The sequence below is a fragment of the Dasypus novemcinctus genome, chromosome 9, assembly GCF_030445035.2.
Source record: "Dasypus novemcinctus isolate mDasNov1 chromosome 9, mDasNov1.1.hap2, whole genome shotgun sequence".
Classification (NCBI taxonomy): Eukaryota; Metazoa; Chordata; class Mammalia; order Cingulata; family Dasypodidae; genus Dasypus; species Dasypus novemcinctus.
Genome location: NC_080681.1, coordinates 41,964,906 through 41,981,898, shown reverse-complemented (window position 1 = coordinate 41,981,898; position 16,993 = coordinate 41,964,906). Strand labels below are relative to the sequence as shown.

The 16,993-nt window shown below is 38.6% G+C and overlaps 1 protein-coding gene and 1 non-coding gene across 2 annotated transcripts; both read right to left on the bottom strand.

The window, feature by feature from the left end:
* Positions 1-237: 237 nt before the first annotated feature.
* BCL10 (BCL10 immune signaling adaptor) lies at positions 238-15,096 on the bottom strand. The gene is made up of 3 exons (XM_004480897.4): positions 14,767-15,096; positions 8,452-8,740; positions 238-6,024 (listed from the first exon to the last, which is right to left on the bottom strand). Exons 1-3 carry the CDS (start codon positions 14,821-14,823, stop codon positions 5,669-5,671), a joined length of 702 nt encoding a protein of 233 aa, XP_004480954.1. The 5' UTR covers positions 14,824-15,096; the 3' UTR covers positions 238-5,668.
* LOC111761250 (U2 spliceosomal RNA) lies at positions 6,711-6,901 on the bottom strand. The gene has a single exon (XR_002794664.1). It is a non-coding gene; the product is annotated as a U2 spliceosomal RNA (small nuclear RNA).
* Positions 15,097-16,993: the final 1,897 nt, after the last annotated feature.

Genomic DNA, 16,993 nt, shown 5'->3' with positions numbered 1-16,993 from the left:
AGAGGAGACAAGGGCCTGAGCCAAACTTTCAGTATTCAATAAGTAGTTACTAAAGGCATAAGAAGAGCTAAGAATTTTGTGTTGCCACCCCATTTTAGCCCAGGATTTCTTCCTGATCCCACTGCATACCCTCTTCCAATTAGAAATTACTCTGTGCTTCTTTCAGCCATCATGGAAGATTTCTAGTCACAAAGCGAATGCTCTTCTTGACCTCATTTGAGTGCACTCTGAACAGCCTTTTTTTTTTTAACAAATCAATTTTATTAATACATATTAATAAAGCATACAATTCATCCAAAACGTGCAATCAATGGAATTTGGTATAATCACATAACTGTGTATTCATCACTTCAATCATTACTAGAGCATTTTCATTATTTCCATAATAAGAAACAAAAAACAGACAAACAAGAAAATTCTTCACCTCTCAATCTGTTTCCCCTGCTATACATAGCTGCTATTTCTGGCTGTTCTTGCACAATTGTTTATTTATTAAGCAGTTTTATGAGATATATTCACATATCCTATGATCTATCTAATTTGAATATTCAATGAACAGCCTCTCTTTGATGAAGCTCCTCTTGGATTGCATTCCAATTATTTTGTAGAAGAAACCCTGGTAGGTGAAATGTTTTCTAATAATTAGCTTCAGGTTATGCATCTTGGACAGAAATACCTTGGAAGTGTTGCTGTGTTCTTTTCACTGCATCCCATCAATAGGCAGGTGACTTCCTTTGTTCTCTGATGATTTCTTATTTAAGATGATGTCTGCCAACCTTCCCACTGCAAAATTATATTTCTTCCTTTGCAATTAATAAGTATTTTGTAGGGAGGTAAATTGAGACTATATATTCCATTCCTTATCAAATGGTCATTTGTTCATTTATTTATTTCTATCAATATAAACTACTAGTTTCTTATTTTATCCAATGAGTTCCCTATTATTATCATTATTATGATGTTAAACTATCCCATATTTGGCCAGTAGGAGCTCTTTCAAGCTGACTTCTCTGTTCTTTGGACATATCTCCACTGTCCTTTCAGCACTTTACCAAGTTCATTATGTACTTTCCCAGGCCAGCCCTGGGATTAGTCATTTCTCCAATGACCCCCAAATCATTTTAATGGTAAATGATATTTAGAAGCCAGTATTTAGTCAGTTGATTGACTCTATGGCTGTGCATTAGTCAGCCAAAGGGGTGCTGATGCAAAATATCAAAAACTGGTTGGTCTTTATAAAGGGTATTTATTTGGGGTAGGAGCTTACAGATACCAGGCCATAAAGCATTTACGTCCCTCACCAAAGTCTATTTGGAGCAAGATGGCTGTTGATGTCTGTGAGGGTTCAGGCTTCCTGGGTTCCTATGTTCCTGGGGCTTGCTTTACTCTGGCTTCAAGGTTCCTTCCTTCCTGGGACTGGCTTCTCTTTCTTCTATGTGCTGATTTCCTAGGGCTCCAGTTTAAGTCTTCAGCATCAAACTCCAACATCAAAACTCCGACAACATTAAAAGCCCTCAACTGTCCTTTGTCATGCCTTTTATCCTTTTGCCAATGCCCCAATCATAACTCATGTCCAGTACAGAGCATATAAAAAACACAATCCAATATTATTTTTTGGAATTCATCAATTATATCAAACTGCTACAGGCTGATCACATCTGTAATCAACAACAATTAATTATCAGCCCCCATCTCAATTTTCAGGATCTCATTCCCTCCCAATCAATGCCCTCGACTTTAACAGCAGACATCCTGCAAGGTTGGGAATTCAATTTACCTTATAATTCAGCCAGTCACATGAGACTTTGGGTCTGTTTTTCAGAAATCTCAAAACTGTGGCTACAAGAAATAGGAGTTTCTTTCAGGGGACACATAGAAACTTTCATGTCCTTCATGTGGTCCTTGAGCTGGCAATTTGAAGCCTTGAGTTTATTCCTTTCTTTAATAACTGTGCCCAGTGTATTTAGGAACAACCAGCCAACATCATTATACTTTTTAACTCCACAAAACTCTGTTGAAGTGTCAAATATACAGTCACCTAGAGCCTTGCCTCTTATTAGCATTTGAGTAGCAGTATCCAATAGTGATATTTTACATATCTTTATTGTCAATTCACAGCAGGGACTATCACTGCCATCCTGATGATTAGATATAGTCATTAGTGGCTTTTAATCTAATCATATTAGAGATAAATTCTAAAAAAACACAAAAACCAAGAACCCTAGGAAATCTCATCAAGATTCTGTTTTTCAAGAACCACTCCTACTACTAAAACTTAAATTAGGATGTTTGGGGAAAGAGAACAGCATAAATATATATGTATGTATGTATGAAAATTTTACGAGGTTTATTATAGGGATTGGCTCATGAGACCATGGGGATTGCTAAATCCAAATTCCACAGGGCTGGCAACAAGCTGGAAACTCCAAAGGAGGGTTTTGAGAATTCTCCAGAGAAGCTGGCTGGCTGGGGTAGAGTCAGAAATTCTTCTGATTGTTGAAATCATCAGTTCTTTAAGGCCTTTAACTGATTGGATGAGACTTCTCTCACTGCTGAAGGCATTTTTTGTTGTTGTTGATTATAAATGTAATCGGCCATTGATTCAATCAACTGACTAATGATTTAATTCCACGAAATATCCTCACAGTAACAATTAGGCTTGCTTGACCAAACAACTGAACACCATAACTAAGCCAAGCTGACACGTAAACTTAACCATCACAATTGGTATGGGGTGCAGCCTGGGCATTGGGATTTTTCAAAGCTCCCCAGATGATTTTAGTGGACTGCAAAGTGTGGGAACCACTGCAGTAAGGATAACTGTCTGTTGATTAAGTTAAATAGTACGGTAAACTGAGGGAGATTTCAGGAGAAGTACACAAGTAATCTTTGTATTGTCTATGTTTAAATGCAACTCTCCTTCAGAAGTCTTCATAAGATTATATTTGACAACTATAGATCTAATTAGCTTCTTGGTTTACTTTTTTTTCAAAGCCAACAGTTTTATGTTTATCCAGTGGTATAAGATAAGGCTCTGACCTGAAACTTCTTGCTCCCTTTTACACTGTTTAGGTAAAAGTTAATTTGGATATTAGAGCCAAATGTGAAACTAGAACCAAGCTTCCAGAAGGAAACATAGGATATCATTAACACATTGGGATGCTCAAAGATTTCTTAAACAGGTGATAAAAATCAGTAACCATAAGAAAAGAATACTAAATTGGAATTAATTAAAATCAAGAATTTGCTTATCAAAATACCTCTCCCAGAAAACCCAAAAAAAAAAAAAAAAAAAATTTTTTAAATGTAGCTGTCATTATCCTAAATCTGCCCCTAATTTGCCAGTGCTTAATCTTACACTAAGATTGACATATGACCAAAGAACTACCTTTTGTAAAAAGAGAACTCACAGGTGCTACATCTGTATTACATTAAATAATAAAGGTACCTGTGAAAAGTAAACTTTTCACTTTTGCATTAATCAACCTAGTAACCAAATGCATTGTATGTCAGTTGGACTTTTTATTTTTTAAAGATTTATTATTTATTTCTCTCCCCTTCCCCCTCCCCCCAGCTGTCTGCTCTCTGTGTCCTTTCGCTGTGTGTTCTTCTGTGACTGCTTCTGTCCTTATCAGCTGCACCGGGAATCTGTGTTTCTTTTTGTTGTCATCTTGTTGAGTCAGCTCTCCGTGTGGGCGGTGCCATTCTTGGGCAGGCTGCACTTTCTTTCGCGCTGGGCAGATCTCCTTATGGGGCATACTCCTTGCGCGTGGTGTTCCCCTACACGGGGGACACGCCTGCGTGGCATGGCCCTCCTTGAGGGCATCAGCACTGTATATGGGCCAGCTCCACATGGGTCAAGGAGGCCCGGGGTTTGAACCGTGGGCTTCCCATGTGGTAGGTGGACACCCTATCCATTGGGCCAAGTCCGCTTCCCCTGTTGGACTTAATTCATGTATTTTTGGCAATGACTAGTTTTCAGTGTTTAAATTAAAAAAAAAGACTTCATAGGAATCAAAAAACCCAAAAGCCTAAGTTTATTTAAACCTTAATTTTATGTATATCATTATCCAATCATCTGAAAGAAAACTCAGTATTATAATCCAATCCATAAATATAGGTGCTACAGTATATCTAAATTATGGTCTTCGATTCTAAGTTCTATTTAAAAGAAAAAAGCTAACCACATATTTAATTTTAATTAAGGAAATGAAAATCCTGCTTCTGTTCTTAAAGAGATTTAACTGTAATCACTATTTTCTTATGCTATGTTGGAGGTGAAATGTTTCTTCATAATCCTTAAAGATGCTTATACTAAAAAATCTTATCCAGTTTTTAGAATTTTTTTTTCAGGGTAGGCAAGGGAGAAAAGAGTTTATTAAGAAATGAGAAAACAGAAGTACATGGTCTGAGCCATGGGCCCTGGACCTATTAGAGGGTAAGATACGCTAAAATGTTTTTTATGGCCAATATAACAATCTTCTTCATGATTGATAAATTAAATCTATTTACAAATGCGACTTGATGTCACAATTTGAAGTAATGTTTCCTATAAAAATTGCTACACATAAAAAAAAAGTATGTTTTAGATATATGATTTCCTATTGAAAAATTTGAAACTTCCAAACATTATCACTACATTTTAAAAATGTTTTATTGGCAAATTTGATTTTACTTTTATTGGCAAATTTCCAATTAATAAGAGAAATATATATGAGACAGATATTAGGAAACAGGAAGAATTATAATTTAAATGAAAACAACAAAAGCGTTAGATTTATAAATGAGTAAAATTAGTTAAATTTTGTTATATAACCAAAAAAAGACAAATTCTGGGTAAGAGCCTACTTGTTCCAAATATTAAAAACAGAACTATCATCCAAAAAACACCCAATCTATTATAGTTATTTCAACTGTACAGTGGTCCTCATCAAAAGAATGAAACCTATGGAAAAAAATATTTGTTTAAATCTCATCAAATTACACAAAATAACTAAGGTTTATACCAAAATATTTTTCTTGGGCAATAAAAATGATAAAGCAAACAAAAGTAGTATTAATTAGTAAGATTAACAAGAAATAAATTTTGGCAAACTGAGATCTTATGTGGATCAACCAGGTAGGTGTTCTTCCAGCATCGGAAGGGGACTGTTTAAGTGCCTATAAATCTGGCAAAGCGGGACAATTCTTTTCTGTATACAGGTAGTTTTCCCAGTCAGTGACTGGCTTTCTCACTCAAGAGGAACAACAGCTTAATCCTGAATCTTTATTGCTTAGTGGTTGGAAAAGACTATTAGGCCCTGAAAATTTCTAGCACAAATGCACTGAGAAGAAATGTTATTTCAGCCTAAGAGTCTATATCAAATAGAGAAATGTTCCCTATCAAAATTCGTCTTAAAACATAAAAAAGTTAAAAACATACACTGAAGACACTAAAATTCTCCAAAAACAAAAAAGCAGAAACTATTGAAAAGTATATGGTCAACATGATTTACATTCAGCTCTCCTAAAAGTGTTCTTTTATTTTTAAAAAATTATATATACAAAGTATGGTAATGTGTTTTAAAATACATAGATCAAATGTTAAGACGCCATTACAGATTTCATAAACAATGTTTGTAAAACATTTTTTGCTGTTATTTAAAAAAAAATTAAAAGCAGTAAACAGTCACTGCTGTGAAACAGCACGTGATCTTAAGGGGAGAAACATTTCACTAGAGTTTCCACAAGTTCCTTCTTCTTCTAACTGCAGATCTGGTGGCAAAGGAGGAGCCCCAGGGTCCCCAGGTCTAGGAAGCGAAGCTGAAGAAAAGATGGTATTTTCAGTTCTGCCTACTTCTAGAACAGGTAAATTCAGAGACGACTCAGTAGAAAAAAAGGGGGCTGTGCTGGATTCTCCTTCTGGATGGTATATGACAGTGGATGCTCTGAGTTTTTCAGAGAAAGTACTCTCGTCTGAATTTGATCTAGAGAAGTTGCTTGCGGCTCCACCTGGGAAAGGGTCACAGCTGCTATATTTTAGTCCTAAAATAAAATTATTTAGATGTAACTGAAAAAGTAATAAAAACATTGCTTCCATGCCCATCTTGTATCTTTTTAAAGATTACAATGTAGTCACCACACAACCAAAATCTAAGTAGTAATTTATAAACTCTCTTTTTTTCCTTTTTAAGGAAAAGGGAGGGTAGTCTGTAAGAGGGAACTAGGTCAAGAACAGCACCTCCAAGCCCAGTGGAATGAGGGCCAGGGAGGAAAGATGAGGCAGTTAGAAAGAGAAGGGAAGCTGAGAAGGGGGGTGGAGTGGGGGCTTGCTGATGAGGGTGGGGAAGACAAGGTCTCAGGAACTGGAGAGAAGGTAGCCAAACAACGCAGAAAGCCTTAGAGGCGAGAGGCCTGAGACTTGGGATTCGGGAATGACTGGCACCTGGATGAGGTTGAGTACTTGCTCGGCTGTGCCACTTGGTAAGTATGTTACCTGGAGAGACTCAAGTGAAACCGGGTAGTAATAGCACCTGAACTTATGGTTATTGGGAGGAGCGGTAGCGCTAACATAACTGAGATTCGCAGGCTGGGAAGAGATCTCCAAGCGTGAAGAGTTGCTAGCATTACTACTTGGTTAAAGAGGCAAAGGAAAAAGAAAGCACCCCAGGCTGAAAACAAAGCAAAAAGACCCCCTGTAATGAGTCTAACTTTTAAATGACCAATAATGAGCGGAATGCACCATTTTGGGAAGTATTGCAATACCAGGGTCAATGCGTCAGTAGTCAGAGCAAGCCCCTGTTCCATCTCCCAGCTCCAAAATTCCACTTAATATATTGTCCTCAGATAGAAGCTGTGTCAGATATTAAACTGATAAGAACAGATATTACACTTGATCTTAGCCAAAAGGCTGAGAAGTGATACATAAATTCTCTCTTAAGCCACTTCAAATCTCATTTACTTTTCTCAACAACCAAGAAGTATACTATTATTTACATTTTATAATTCACACTTTATTTGCATACTTATATACTTAACCATTGAAGGGCTTGGAAAAAATAAGTATACCCTAAAATTTTTCATTAAAGAAGAAATAGTTTTTACAAGTAATAAATACTCTTTAGCATTCAGGCACAAAAACTTTACCCAATAAAAACAAAATTAAAACAAGACGAGCCAAAATCCTATGAGTTTATTAATGCTAGTTACAAATTCTTGAATCATAGACTGAACTGGAAGAGATGTTAGACGTCATCTCACTAAATATTTAGAGATGAGAAACAGGCCTAGAACAGTTAAGTCCTAACCAACATTCCAGGACTACTGTGTCGGAAAGTGAGAATTAGAATCCAGATCTCCTCTTCACTAAATCATGAATTTAAATTGTGCTCTATTTCTCTAATTGTTTACTTAACAGACAGTGGTTGTTCCCAAAGAATTATATCATATCCAAAGGGTATGGCCAACAATTAGCCTCAGAATTTAAAGAATAAACACAATTTACCTTTCTGTTAGGCTTAACAAATATTCAACCTGTCTACAGGCACAGAAATTCCTGAGTTGACAAATTTTAGGTAAAATATAAAAGTAATGTTCTTAAAAATACCAAATAGCTTCCTGTTTAAGATGTTTTAAAACCTGTGTAAAGTCTGTAAAGAACATTTACAGATGATGATTACAGGTTTCCCAACTTCATAACACATTTAACATTTCTGTCCCATGCTATAGAAACTATTTTCTTTAACACAGCTCAAGAGGGGAAATTGCTAATGTGCCCTGTGCCCCAGCATGGACTTATATTAATAGATTGTGAGTCCCTTAAAGGCAGTGCCAAGAACAGGTGGAAGAGACCTACTTTACATGCATATTTAACTCATGTACGAGAGACAGACAGAGTGAATTCAAAATTCTGCAGGCAATTCTTCATGGCATTCCAGTTAGTGAATGTGGGCTATGGAGAGAGGGTAAAATAGGAGACGTGAATGTGCTATTTCCCTTAATCAATCTTAGTTCCCATGCCTCTTACAGTGTGCACATCTTGCTAGACTGTGATTCTAGTGTTTAAGGTTATGTGTATTGTATACAAGAGGACTCCTATTAACATAAGACAACTACTTCTTCTTTGCTCAACAAATGGGAAAAAAAATTAGCAGAATATTTATGTGAGAGTACAGTATTTTCAGAGGTTACTTTTGGCTAGATAAATTTTACATTCTGCTGACTTTGATAACAACCCTCTGTGTACGCTGGACTTCATTACAGCAAGATTTTCCTAAATGGCATTGTTATATGAATATAGGCTACAGAGTGATATTCTACTTTTCCAATGTCACAACATCATAGAAGTAAAAAAGGAAATCAAATAGAATTCTGAAATAAATATTTGAAGAGAAATGAAATAATTTCTGGTTTTGGGGGTTTATTTTGCATTGTTACATTTAAATTATTTCTTGGATACCTAAGATATCTTACCTTTCAGATGTTCTAGCTTTATATTCCTAAGTTTAAGCACTTCATCTGTAATCTTCTGTATCAGGAAGTTCTGTGTTTTTTCTCGCCGTATAGATTCAACCAATGTATCTAGTCCTTTGGGGTTTTCTTGTAAGTAGTCTAACAATTTTCCAGCCCTTTTCCTACTTGATGTTCGGCAAGAAATTTCTTCAGTGTCTTCTCTGCTGAGTATTTTTTTGGCACGTAGATGATCAAAATGTCTCTCAGCTATGATTTTTTCACACAGGTACACACGCAAATTTTCTAAAGCCTAAAAGACATAAAATATGCATCAATGTTATTTTTTTATATGCCTAAGGAAATCACATAGGTGATTATTTCTTTACCTAGGAGACTCAGCCCACTGAAATAAAAGGCAATTAAGATGAAGGTTCGAGTAGCCACAAGTAGTTTCCAGACTAGACATTACTAACAGCGTCTGTCCTCCTCTAATCTGTATCTATAAACCATACCCAGGTTGTTGCGAGGAGGTACTAGCCAAATTTAGAGGGCCTAGGTAAAGAAGAGAGCAAACACTACCATGCTTTTTAGTTACCATTTAGCAAGGAGTCTAAGATTAGTCAGGACCAGAAGGATAACTTAATGAGACTTCTCCGAGTTTATTATTTCACCATGCTTGTTATTAATTACTCCATCTTCCTAAAGTTCAACTAAAACAAACACTACAGAACACTAAATCAAAAGGACTCATGATATGTCTGTTTTTGGGGTAAGCTGGAAAGATATACTCTAAATTCAATGAGCTGGTCTTGGTGGAAGGGAAGTAGAGGGGGTAGGGGTGGGAAAAGGGAGAAAAACTTAAAAGGAATTATGAATCCTGGAAGAAACTGAAGAAATGAAGAGACCACAGAAAATGGACATAGACCTAAGAAATAGCTAAAGAGGCTAATGTGTAGAAAATCCATGGATCTTAAAAATGGCATTAATAATAATTGGATACCAGTGATTGTATTCTATTCCTCCATTTGCTAGATATGTGATCTTGGGTAACTTACGTAATATAACTGTGCCTTGGTTTTTCTCATCTGATTGTTATGAGGAATAAATAAATATATGCAGAGTGCTTAGAAAAGGGTCAGGTCCCAGTGAGTAATCAATAAATGTCAGTGATGATGATAATGATGATTGATTTAACTTACATTCATAATAACGAGCAAACAGCAATGGAAGATCTTAGAAGTACCCTAGTATGCAGTGGCAGGAAAAGCTAGGTGATCTTGTAGATGGTCTTCTCAGATAATTGAAATTCCACATTTATTTATTTGTTCACACAACATTTAAGCGTCTAAATACCTAATATTCCAGGAGGTGAGCAATGGTATATAAAGATGAGTAGGGCCAACGGTCTAGTTGGGGAATACATATCAAAAACACAAGCCAATAATTTTAAGAAAATCTGAAATCAACCCCAAATAAGACTATAGATCAAGTACAAGTAACTTTTAGGACCTGGGAAATTTACAGAGATTATACTTGAGCTGGAGGCAAGAAGGTGCGCTATGGGGAAATACTGAGAAGTTTGGGGTAGCTGAAATACAGGGTACATGTGAGAGGATGGTAAGAAATGAGGTTGAAGGAAGCGGACTTGGCCCAGCGGTTAAGGCATCCATCTACTACATGGGAGGTCGGCGGTTCAAACCCCGGGCCTCCTTGCCCCGTGTGCAGCTGGCCCACGTGCAGTGCTGATGCGCGCAAGGAGTGCCCTGCCACGAAGGGTTGTCCCCCGTGTAGGGGAGCCCCACGCGCAAGGAGTGCGCCCCATAAGGAAAGCTGCCCAGAGCGAAAGAAAGTGCAGCCTGCCCAGGAATGGTGCCACCCACACCGAGAGCTGCTGACACAAGATGACGCAGCAAAAAAGAAACACAGATTCCTGTGCCACTGACAACAGAAGCAAACAAAGAAGACGCAGCAAATAGATACAGAGAACAGACAATGGGGTGGGGGGGGCAGGGGAGAGAAATAAATTAATAAATATAATCTAAAAAAAAAAGAAATGAGGTTGAGAAGGAAAACTAGGATTGGATGATGGAAGGATTTTTATAACATGCTTCCCTGTAGCCTGCACTAAGATAACTTTGCAGGTGAGTGGAGAGGTGGGGGAGCAAATTGGGGCCAAAGAAGACCAATAAGAAGACTGCTACAATATCTCAGGTAAGATATGCTAAGCGCACGAATTGAATCTGTGAGGATGGAGATAGAAGACTTATTTTTAAAAGATGAACTTCCTGACAAATTCCTATCATTTTTTATTACCTATATACGCTGATGATTTCCAAATTTATGCCTGTGATGGATTATTGGTAAAATGATAAATAATTACCTCACAAGATCTCCAGGATTAAATGGGACAGTGCATATAAAAGGGTTGGCAGTATCGGGTACACAGTAAGTGCTCAATAAATAATTGCTCTTTTATTATGTCAGACAAGGCTCTCCATAATATGGCTTCTCCCTACTTCTCTAGCTTAATCTACCACCACCTGTCTGTCCTGGCACTTTATGCTTCTCCTAAAACTGCTGTTTGTCACTCTATATTTCTTTATGATGATAACTTTGCATTGCTTTCTAATGCCTAAACTCTTTTTCATCCTTGAAGATTCAATGAGTGGTGATCTCTTTCAGGAAGCTTAAACTCCCCAGATGAGGTAAGCACCCCCCCCCTTCCTTTGTAGCACCTTGTGCATCTGTCATTTGTTTTGTGTGTGTGTGTTTTTTTCCAGATCTGATCCTTTTCAGTCTCTGTCTAACTTGACTTCTCATCAGCATGGTCACACTTGGCCACTCCCTCCCTGAAATGCTCTTTTCTGGGCTCATAAGAATATCATCATCTCCTCAACGTCTTCCCATCTCTGTGGATATTACTTCTCAATCATTTTTTTTCCTTCCAGCTCTCAACTTCCTAGGTGAAGGCATTCAATTCCACACATACATGCTGACAATATCCATTTATATTTCTAGCTCAGATCTCCCTGACTGCTAGACTTGTAGTTCTAATTGCTGACTTAACACTTCAACTTACTAATTTAATTCCATTCTTCTCCTAAACTCTCACATTCAACCCATCATCAAGTCTTAACATTTTTTAAGTCTTCCATGTTTCAAAAATATATTCACAGATCTCCTCCTCCATCCACCTTCACTGCCTTCACCCTGATCCAAATCACGATTTTTCTCATCTATATAAGAGTCTCCTTATTGGCTTCCCTGCTCTCATTCTTGCTCCTCTCAGTCCATCCAATAAGAAAAGGGGCCTTTAAAAAGAAAAAAGCCCATACCCTTTTCTACTATTATAAGGCCCTTCATGATCTGGTTCTAGCACGCTGCTCTCTGCCTTCTTCCAATTTCCCGAAGTCATCAAGTCCTTCCTTGCTTTTTGATTTTTAGGTCCTTTGCAAATTCTATTCTTAGACTGTTCTTTCCCCAGTTCTGTCACAACCTTCAGGAATCAGTTTAAATGTATACTTTCCTGACCATCCTATCTCAAGCAGATTTCCCCTGTTAGTATCTCAGCACCTGTTTGTCAATTTCACAGCACTTACCATAATTTGTAATTATACATTTATTTGTTTTCATCCTAATTACCTAGACACATGAAGTGGGCAAGAACTAGGTATTTTTGCTCAACATTGCACTTAATACAGTGTCAAACAGATATGTTCTGGATGAATGTAAAATTAATTTTACATTTATTTTGTGATTTGTAATTATCATTTTATATCCGTCTCCCTCCTCCCAAGAAATCAAGCTATTTTCAAATGATGATTGTATCTTATTTTTTTTATTTTTGAACGGTTAGAACCAACTACAGTATCAGCATCCCAGTAGCATGTAATTCATAGTTATTAAATTGAACTAAATCCAACCAAAAAAGAGATAAACAACTAGATGGGGAGGGGATATAATGAAAAAGTTGGTGTTTCTAGGAGGGACGACGATGGTACACCATTCATCAAGATATAGAATACAGTAGTAACAGCAAGCAGGTTTGGGGGAGGGATCACAAAAAGTTCAATTTTAGACAAGGTGAGGAATCTGCAGGATCTAAAAAAGATTTCTAATAGATATTTGGAAATACTTGCCTACCGTTACAGAGAAGTTTGAATATGTGGGTTGTAATTTCAAAACTTAAGATCATAAACCATTTTGAAAATACCATGAAGATTTAAAAATGTATGCACATTTTTCACAGACCTCCTAAAATCCATTCATAGTTTCCTATGAATATCTGATATAAATGTAAACTAAAATATGGAGATTGATAATACTAATGAATGGACAGAAAAAATAAAGTCACAGAATCCACTCTTTACATCTCTACTTGTCAATAAATCTTATCTCCCACTTGTCACTGCTCAGTCATCAACTATAAAATGAGAATAACAAAATCTCCCTTAGAGATTTTAAATGGGAGCATTGTAAAGTGTATGGCATATCATACGGAACTCCATAAGCTTAGCTCTTGAAGTTCATCGTTTTACTGGCATACATCTTGAATAAGACTGATTTATTCTACAGTAGGGATGATATTCATTATTTGTGGATTACACATTTGTGAATTTCCCTACTCACTAAAATTTATTTGTATTCCCCAAATCAATACTTGTGATGCTTTCTCAGTCACTCATAGACATGCACAGAGTGGCCAAAAAATTGAGCCCTTTGATGTGCACGTTTCCAGCTAAGGTGGAAAAAGGTAACACTCCACCTTCTTGTTTAGCTGATATTATAAACAACTGTCCTTTTCCTCTTTTATTTTGTGCCATGTTTTTCACATTTTTGTGCTTTTTGTTGGTGATTTCGTTGTTTTAAAGAACAGAAGTTAAGTGCTGTCTAGCGTTCCTAAACACTAGAAGGCTGTGATGTGCCTTCTGGAGAAAATATATGTTAGGTAAGCTTTGCTCAGGCATGAGTTACAGTGCTGTTGACCGAAAGTTCAAGGTTAATGAATCAACAGTCTATATCAAATAAAGCATCTTTGAAGAGAAATACATATAAAACAATGTAATATATTGATTCGTTGAAGAAAATGTTGCAACCAGAGGTTGGCAGGAACATAATCCCCCTGAATTTCCCTAGGAGTCAGGATTCAGTACTCACTAATTCAGAGTTCACAATGACTTTATAGAACATAATTATCACAAATAATGAAAACCCACTGTAGTCATCAATATCGCAGTGTCATCTAGGCCAAAATTAAGCACAGGTCTGATCTTCATTTTGAATCCTAGGCAAAAGAATGGTACTTTGCTATAGTAAATGCCCCATAAATACCTCATAAGGAAATTAAGGTAAAGTTCCAGTCATATAGTTTAATTTCCAGCTTCCTTTTGCTAATGAGTCATACCATCTGAGCAGTGTAGTAAACAGTACAGACCAGGGAAGAGGAAGGGAGGTGAAATAGATGAACATGAAAAAGCTCTTCTTCACAGTTCACAAAGAGCGTCTTGTCAAAGTATTGCAGTATCAAATCAAAACACACATCACGGAGAGTTTCTGTTTTTAATAAGAATTAGTATCAAATATTTTAGTAGTACTCCTACAGGTCTCACATAGTAACCCAAGCAACTGAAAGCAAAGGAAAAAGAAACAGATCATACCTCAACAAGGCCGTTCTTTACAATTTAAGTACTACATGTTTGTGCAGTCTTGCAGCATCCAAGCAGAAGAGAATAATTTAGCTACTGAATATTTTCAACGTTTACCTGTAAATTCTCTGCTACATATATTCATACCCGCTCAATTTACATATGTGGGCGTCTGCTTACTAGGGGAATTCCAGATTATGCTTTCAGCTGTTGAGCTTCCCTCAATCCCCTTTGCAAAAGATTTTCACATTATTTGCTCCACTTTTTGGGATTCTTTATCTGATCCAGCTTTTGCTCTAGGTTGGGAGAGCAGCCCAGGAAATATGACTTACGGATGAACCTGAGCCTTCGATCCCCAACAACGTAGCTCCATGGGCGCAGCTGGGGTAAAATCACGTGGGGAGGAGTGGGTAAGAAACTGATTGCGAAGAAACGCTCTACTGGACAAAGCTTCAGCCACCTAAACCCTGCGTCTAACAACTCTAACATGTGTATTAACAATCACCGGGGATCACGTCCACCAAGGTCCTTGGGTTGCAGGGATCGTCGCGATGCTCCCGTGCCCTGACCTTCCGCTCCTCCCACCCAAAGGCTCGTCCCGGGACTGTGTTTCTCCCTCCCTCTCCCACCGCAGCCCGCCCCCGCCCACCCCCGGCTCCCGGCGGCGCCTGGGCAAGCTAGTGTTACTCACGTCCTTCTTCACTTCAGTCAGGTCCTCCTCGGTGAGGGACAGCGCGCTGGGCTCCATGGCAGAGGCGGAGGTGGAGTCTCTTCCGGGTCCGGGAGCTTGGCCGGCGCCGCCTCTCCCAGGCCTGGGGGGTTCGGTCTTCTCGAGGAGGGGCAAAGGGGAGGTGGAACGGGTCTAGTGGAAGAAATCCGCCCCTCCGAAAACAGTGGCTGGGGGGCGTCAAACCGTAGCGCTTCCGGCTCCGCCTCTGGGGCTGACGGCGCCTCGCACCGTAAGCTTCGCGAAGCGGACGTCAGCGCCGGGGTCCTTCCCTCTTCAGGGAGGGTCGGCCGCAGGCACCGCCCCTTAGGGAGGCCGGTCCATCGGCAGAGCCCGCCCCATCACTACACCAGCCAATCAGCCCTAGCCTCCCACCGGAGTCTTTCAGAGTGGCTCCGCCCACGGCGGGCGTCACCTCAAGCCGCGCCTCCGCAGGGCCTTTGCAGGCGGCGCGGGGCGGGCCTCCCGGTAAGGATTCGCTTCAGTGGGTGGGGCCTGTCGCTGCTCCGCCGCCCGCGCTCCCCGCCTTCGCGGATGACTCATCCCGTTGGCGTCTGGTCAAAGTTTGTCAGTACTTTCGGGTTCCTCCCTTTTTCCCAGAGACCCTGGTTTACAATTTCCTGTTGCTGTGTTTGCCCATTCGAGTTTTTAAATCGATGTTACACACACACAACTTCACTGCAATATTAAAGTCATTTTTGAAAAAAAAAAATCACGGTCCCACAATTTTAACACCTAACGTACCTCTTGCATACTATTCGGTTTCTGTTGATTTATAAACATATTTTTCTTGGAACGGAGCTATACCCACTTCATGGGGCTGCTGTAATGATTAAATGATATCTATAAGGCTCTTGGATGTACCTGGCACACTATAAGCATTTAATTTATTACTGTTACCTTGTATTGCTCAAACATTTATTGAGTACTTACTAATATGTTCCAGGCAGCTTGTTCTGTAAAGAGTTCTTCCATTTTATTAGGAGAAGTTGATGAACAGACAACTATTCCCAAAATGGTATTCCAAGTACAAACAGAGGAGTATGCAAACCATCCTGAGAAACGGGATGGGTTGTTGAGAACAGGCCTAAGCCGGAGATGGGTTGTTGGATGACATGTTAAATAAACCTGATGTTGTCTGAAGCCACAAAGGTAGATAAAAATGAGAAGACCAAGGACAAACTTGGCAACTCCAAAGTTCAAGGGAAGAGGAAGCAAAAGAACTAGAAAAGAACAGTGTTGCCAAAACCACACCAATGCTTTTTGTTTTTTCAGGTCCTCTTACACAGGAAGCAGGCGCTCAACTACTGAGATACATCCACTCCCCAGTGGGAGTTGGGTTTTTCATTTGTTTGTTTTTTAAGTAGGTGCTGGGGATGGAAAGCAGGCATCCCGCTTGAGCTATATCCATTCCCAGCATTTTTTATTCTAACACAAGGATTTTGCTTTTTTTACATTAACATTGTCATATCTCTTTTTTCCACATTGATACAAAATACAAGTACAATCTTTTTCTGATTGCTTAATCTTCCATTACCTTGCCCTAACCCAATATATTTAACCATTTGTTTAAAAATTATTTATGGAATGCCAGCCATGTTCCACCCATTGTTCTAGGTGCTGACGATACAACCATGAACAAAACAGATAAAAATACCTTTTCTCATGGGTTTTATATTCCAGTGTATGTGCTTCTGGGGATAGGGGAGATAAACATTTGAAAAATTTGTGAATTATTTAGTACATTAGAAGATGACAAACACTAAGAGAAAAAGGTAAAATAGAGAAGCAGGATGACGTTTATGGAATAGGAGGGTAATTTTACAATACTGTAGCTATTTAGTTTTCCATATCAAGGCAATTCTTTCTTCCTGAAAGACTCTGGGGCTGGCTACCTGTGATGCCTGGCTCAGGGCTAAAGGGCTAATCTGTCACATGGCAATGTACGTGGTGGCTTCTCCTGGTCTCTCCTGTTTCTTCCAGTGTATTGACCTGCAGCTTTCTGCTTCTTGTGGCTTTCTCTCTGTCTGAATTTCATTCTCCTTTATAATGTATTCCATAATAGGGCTATGACCCATCCTGATTGAGTTGGGTCACATCTTAACTTATGTAACCTCATCAAAAGATCCTACTTAAAATGGGTTCATACCGACAGGAATGGATTAAGTTTAAGAATATGTTTTTCTGGGGT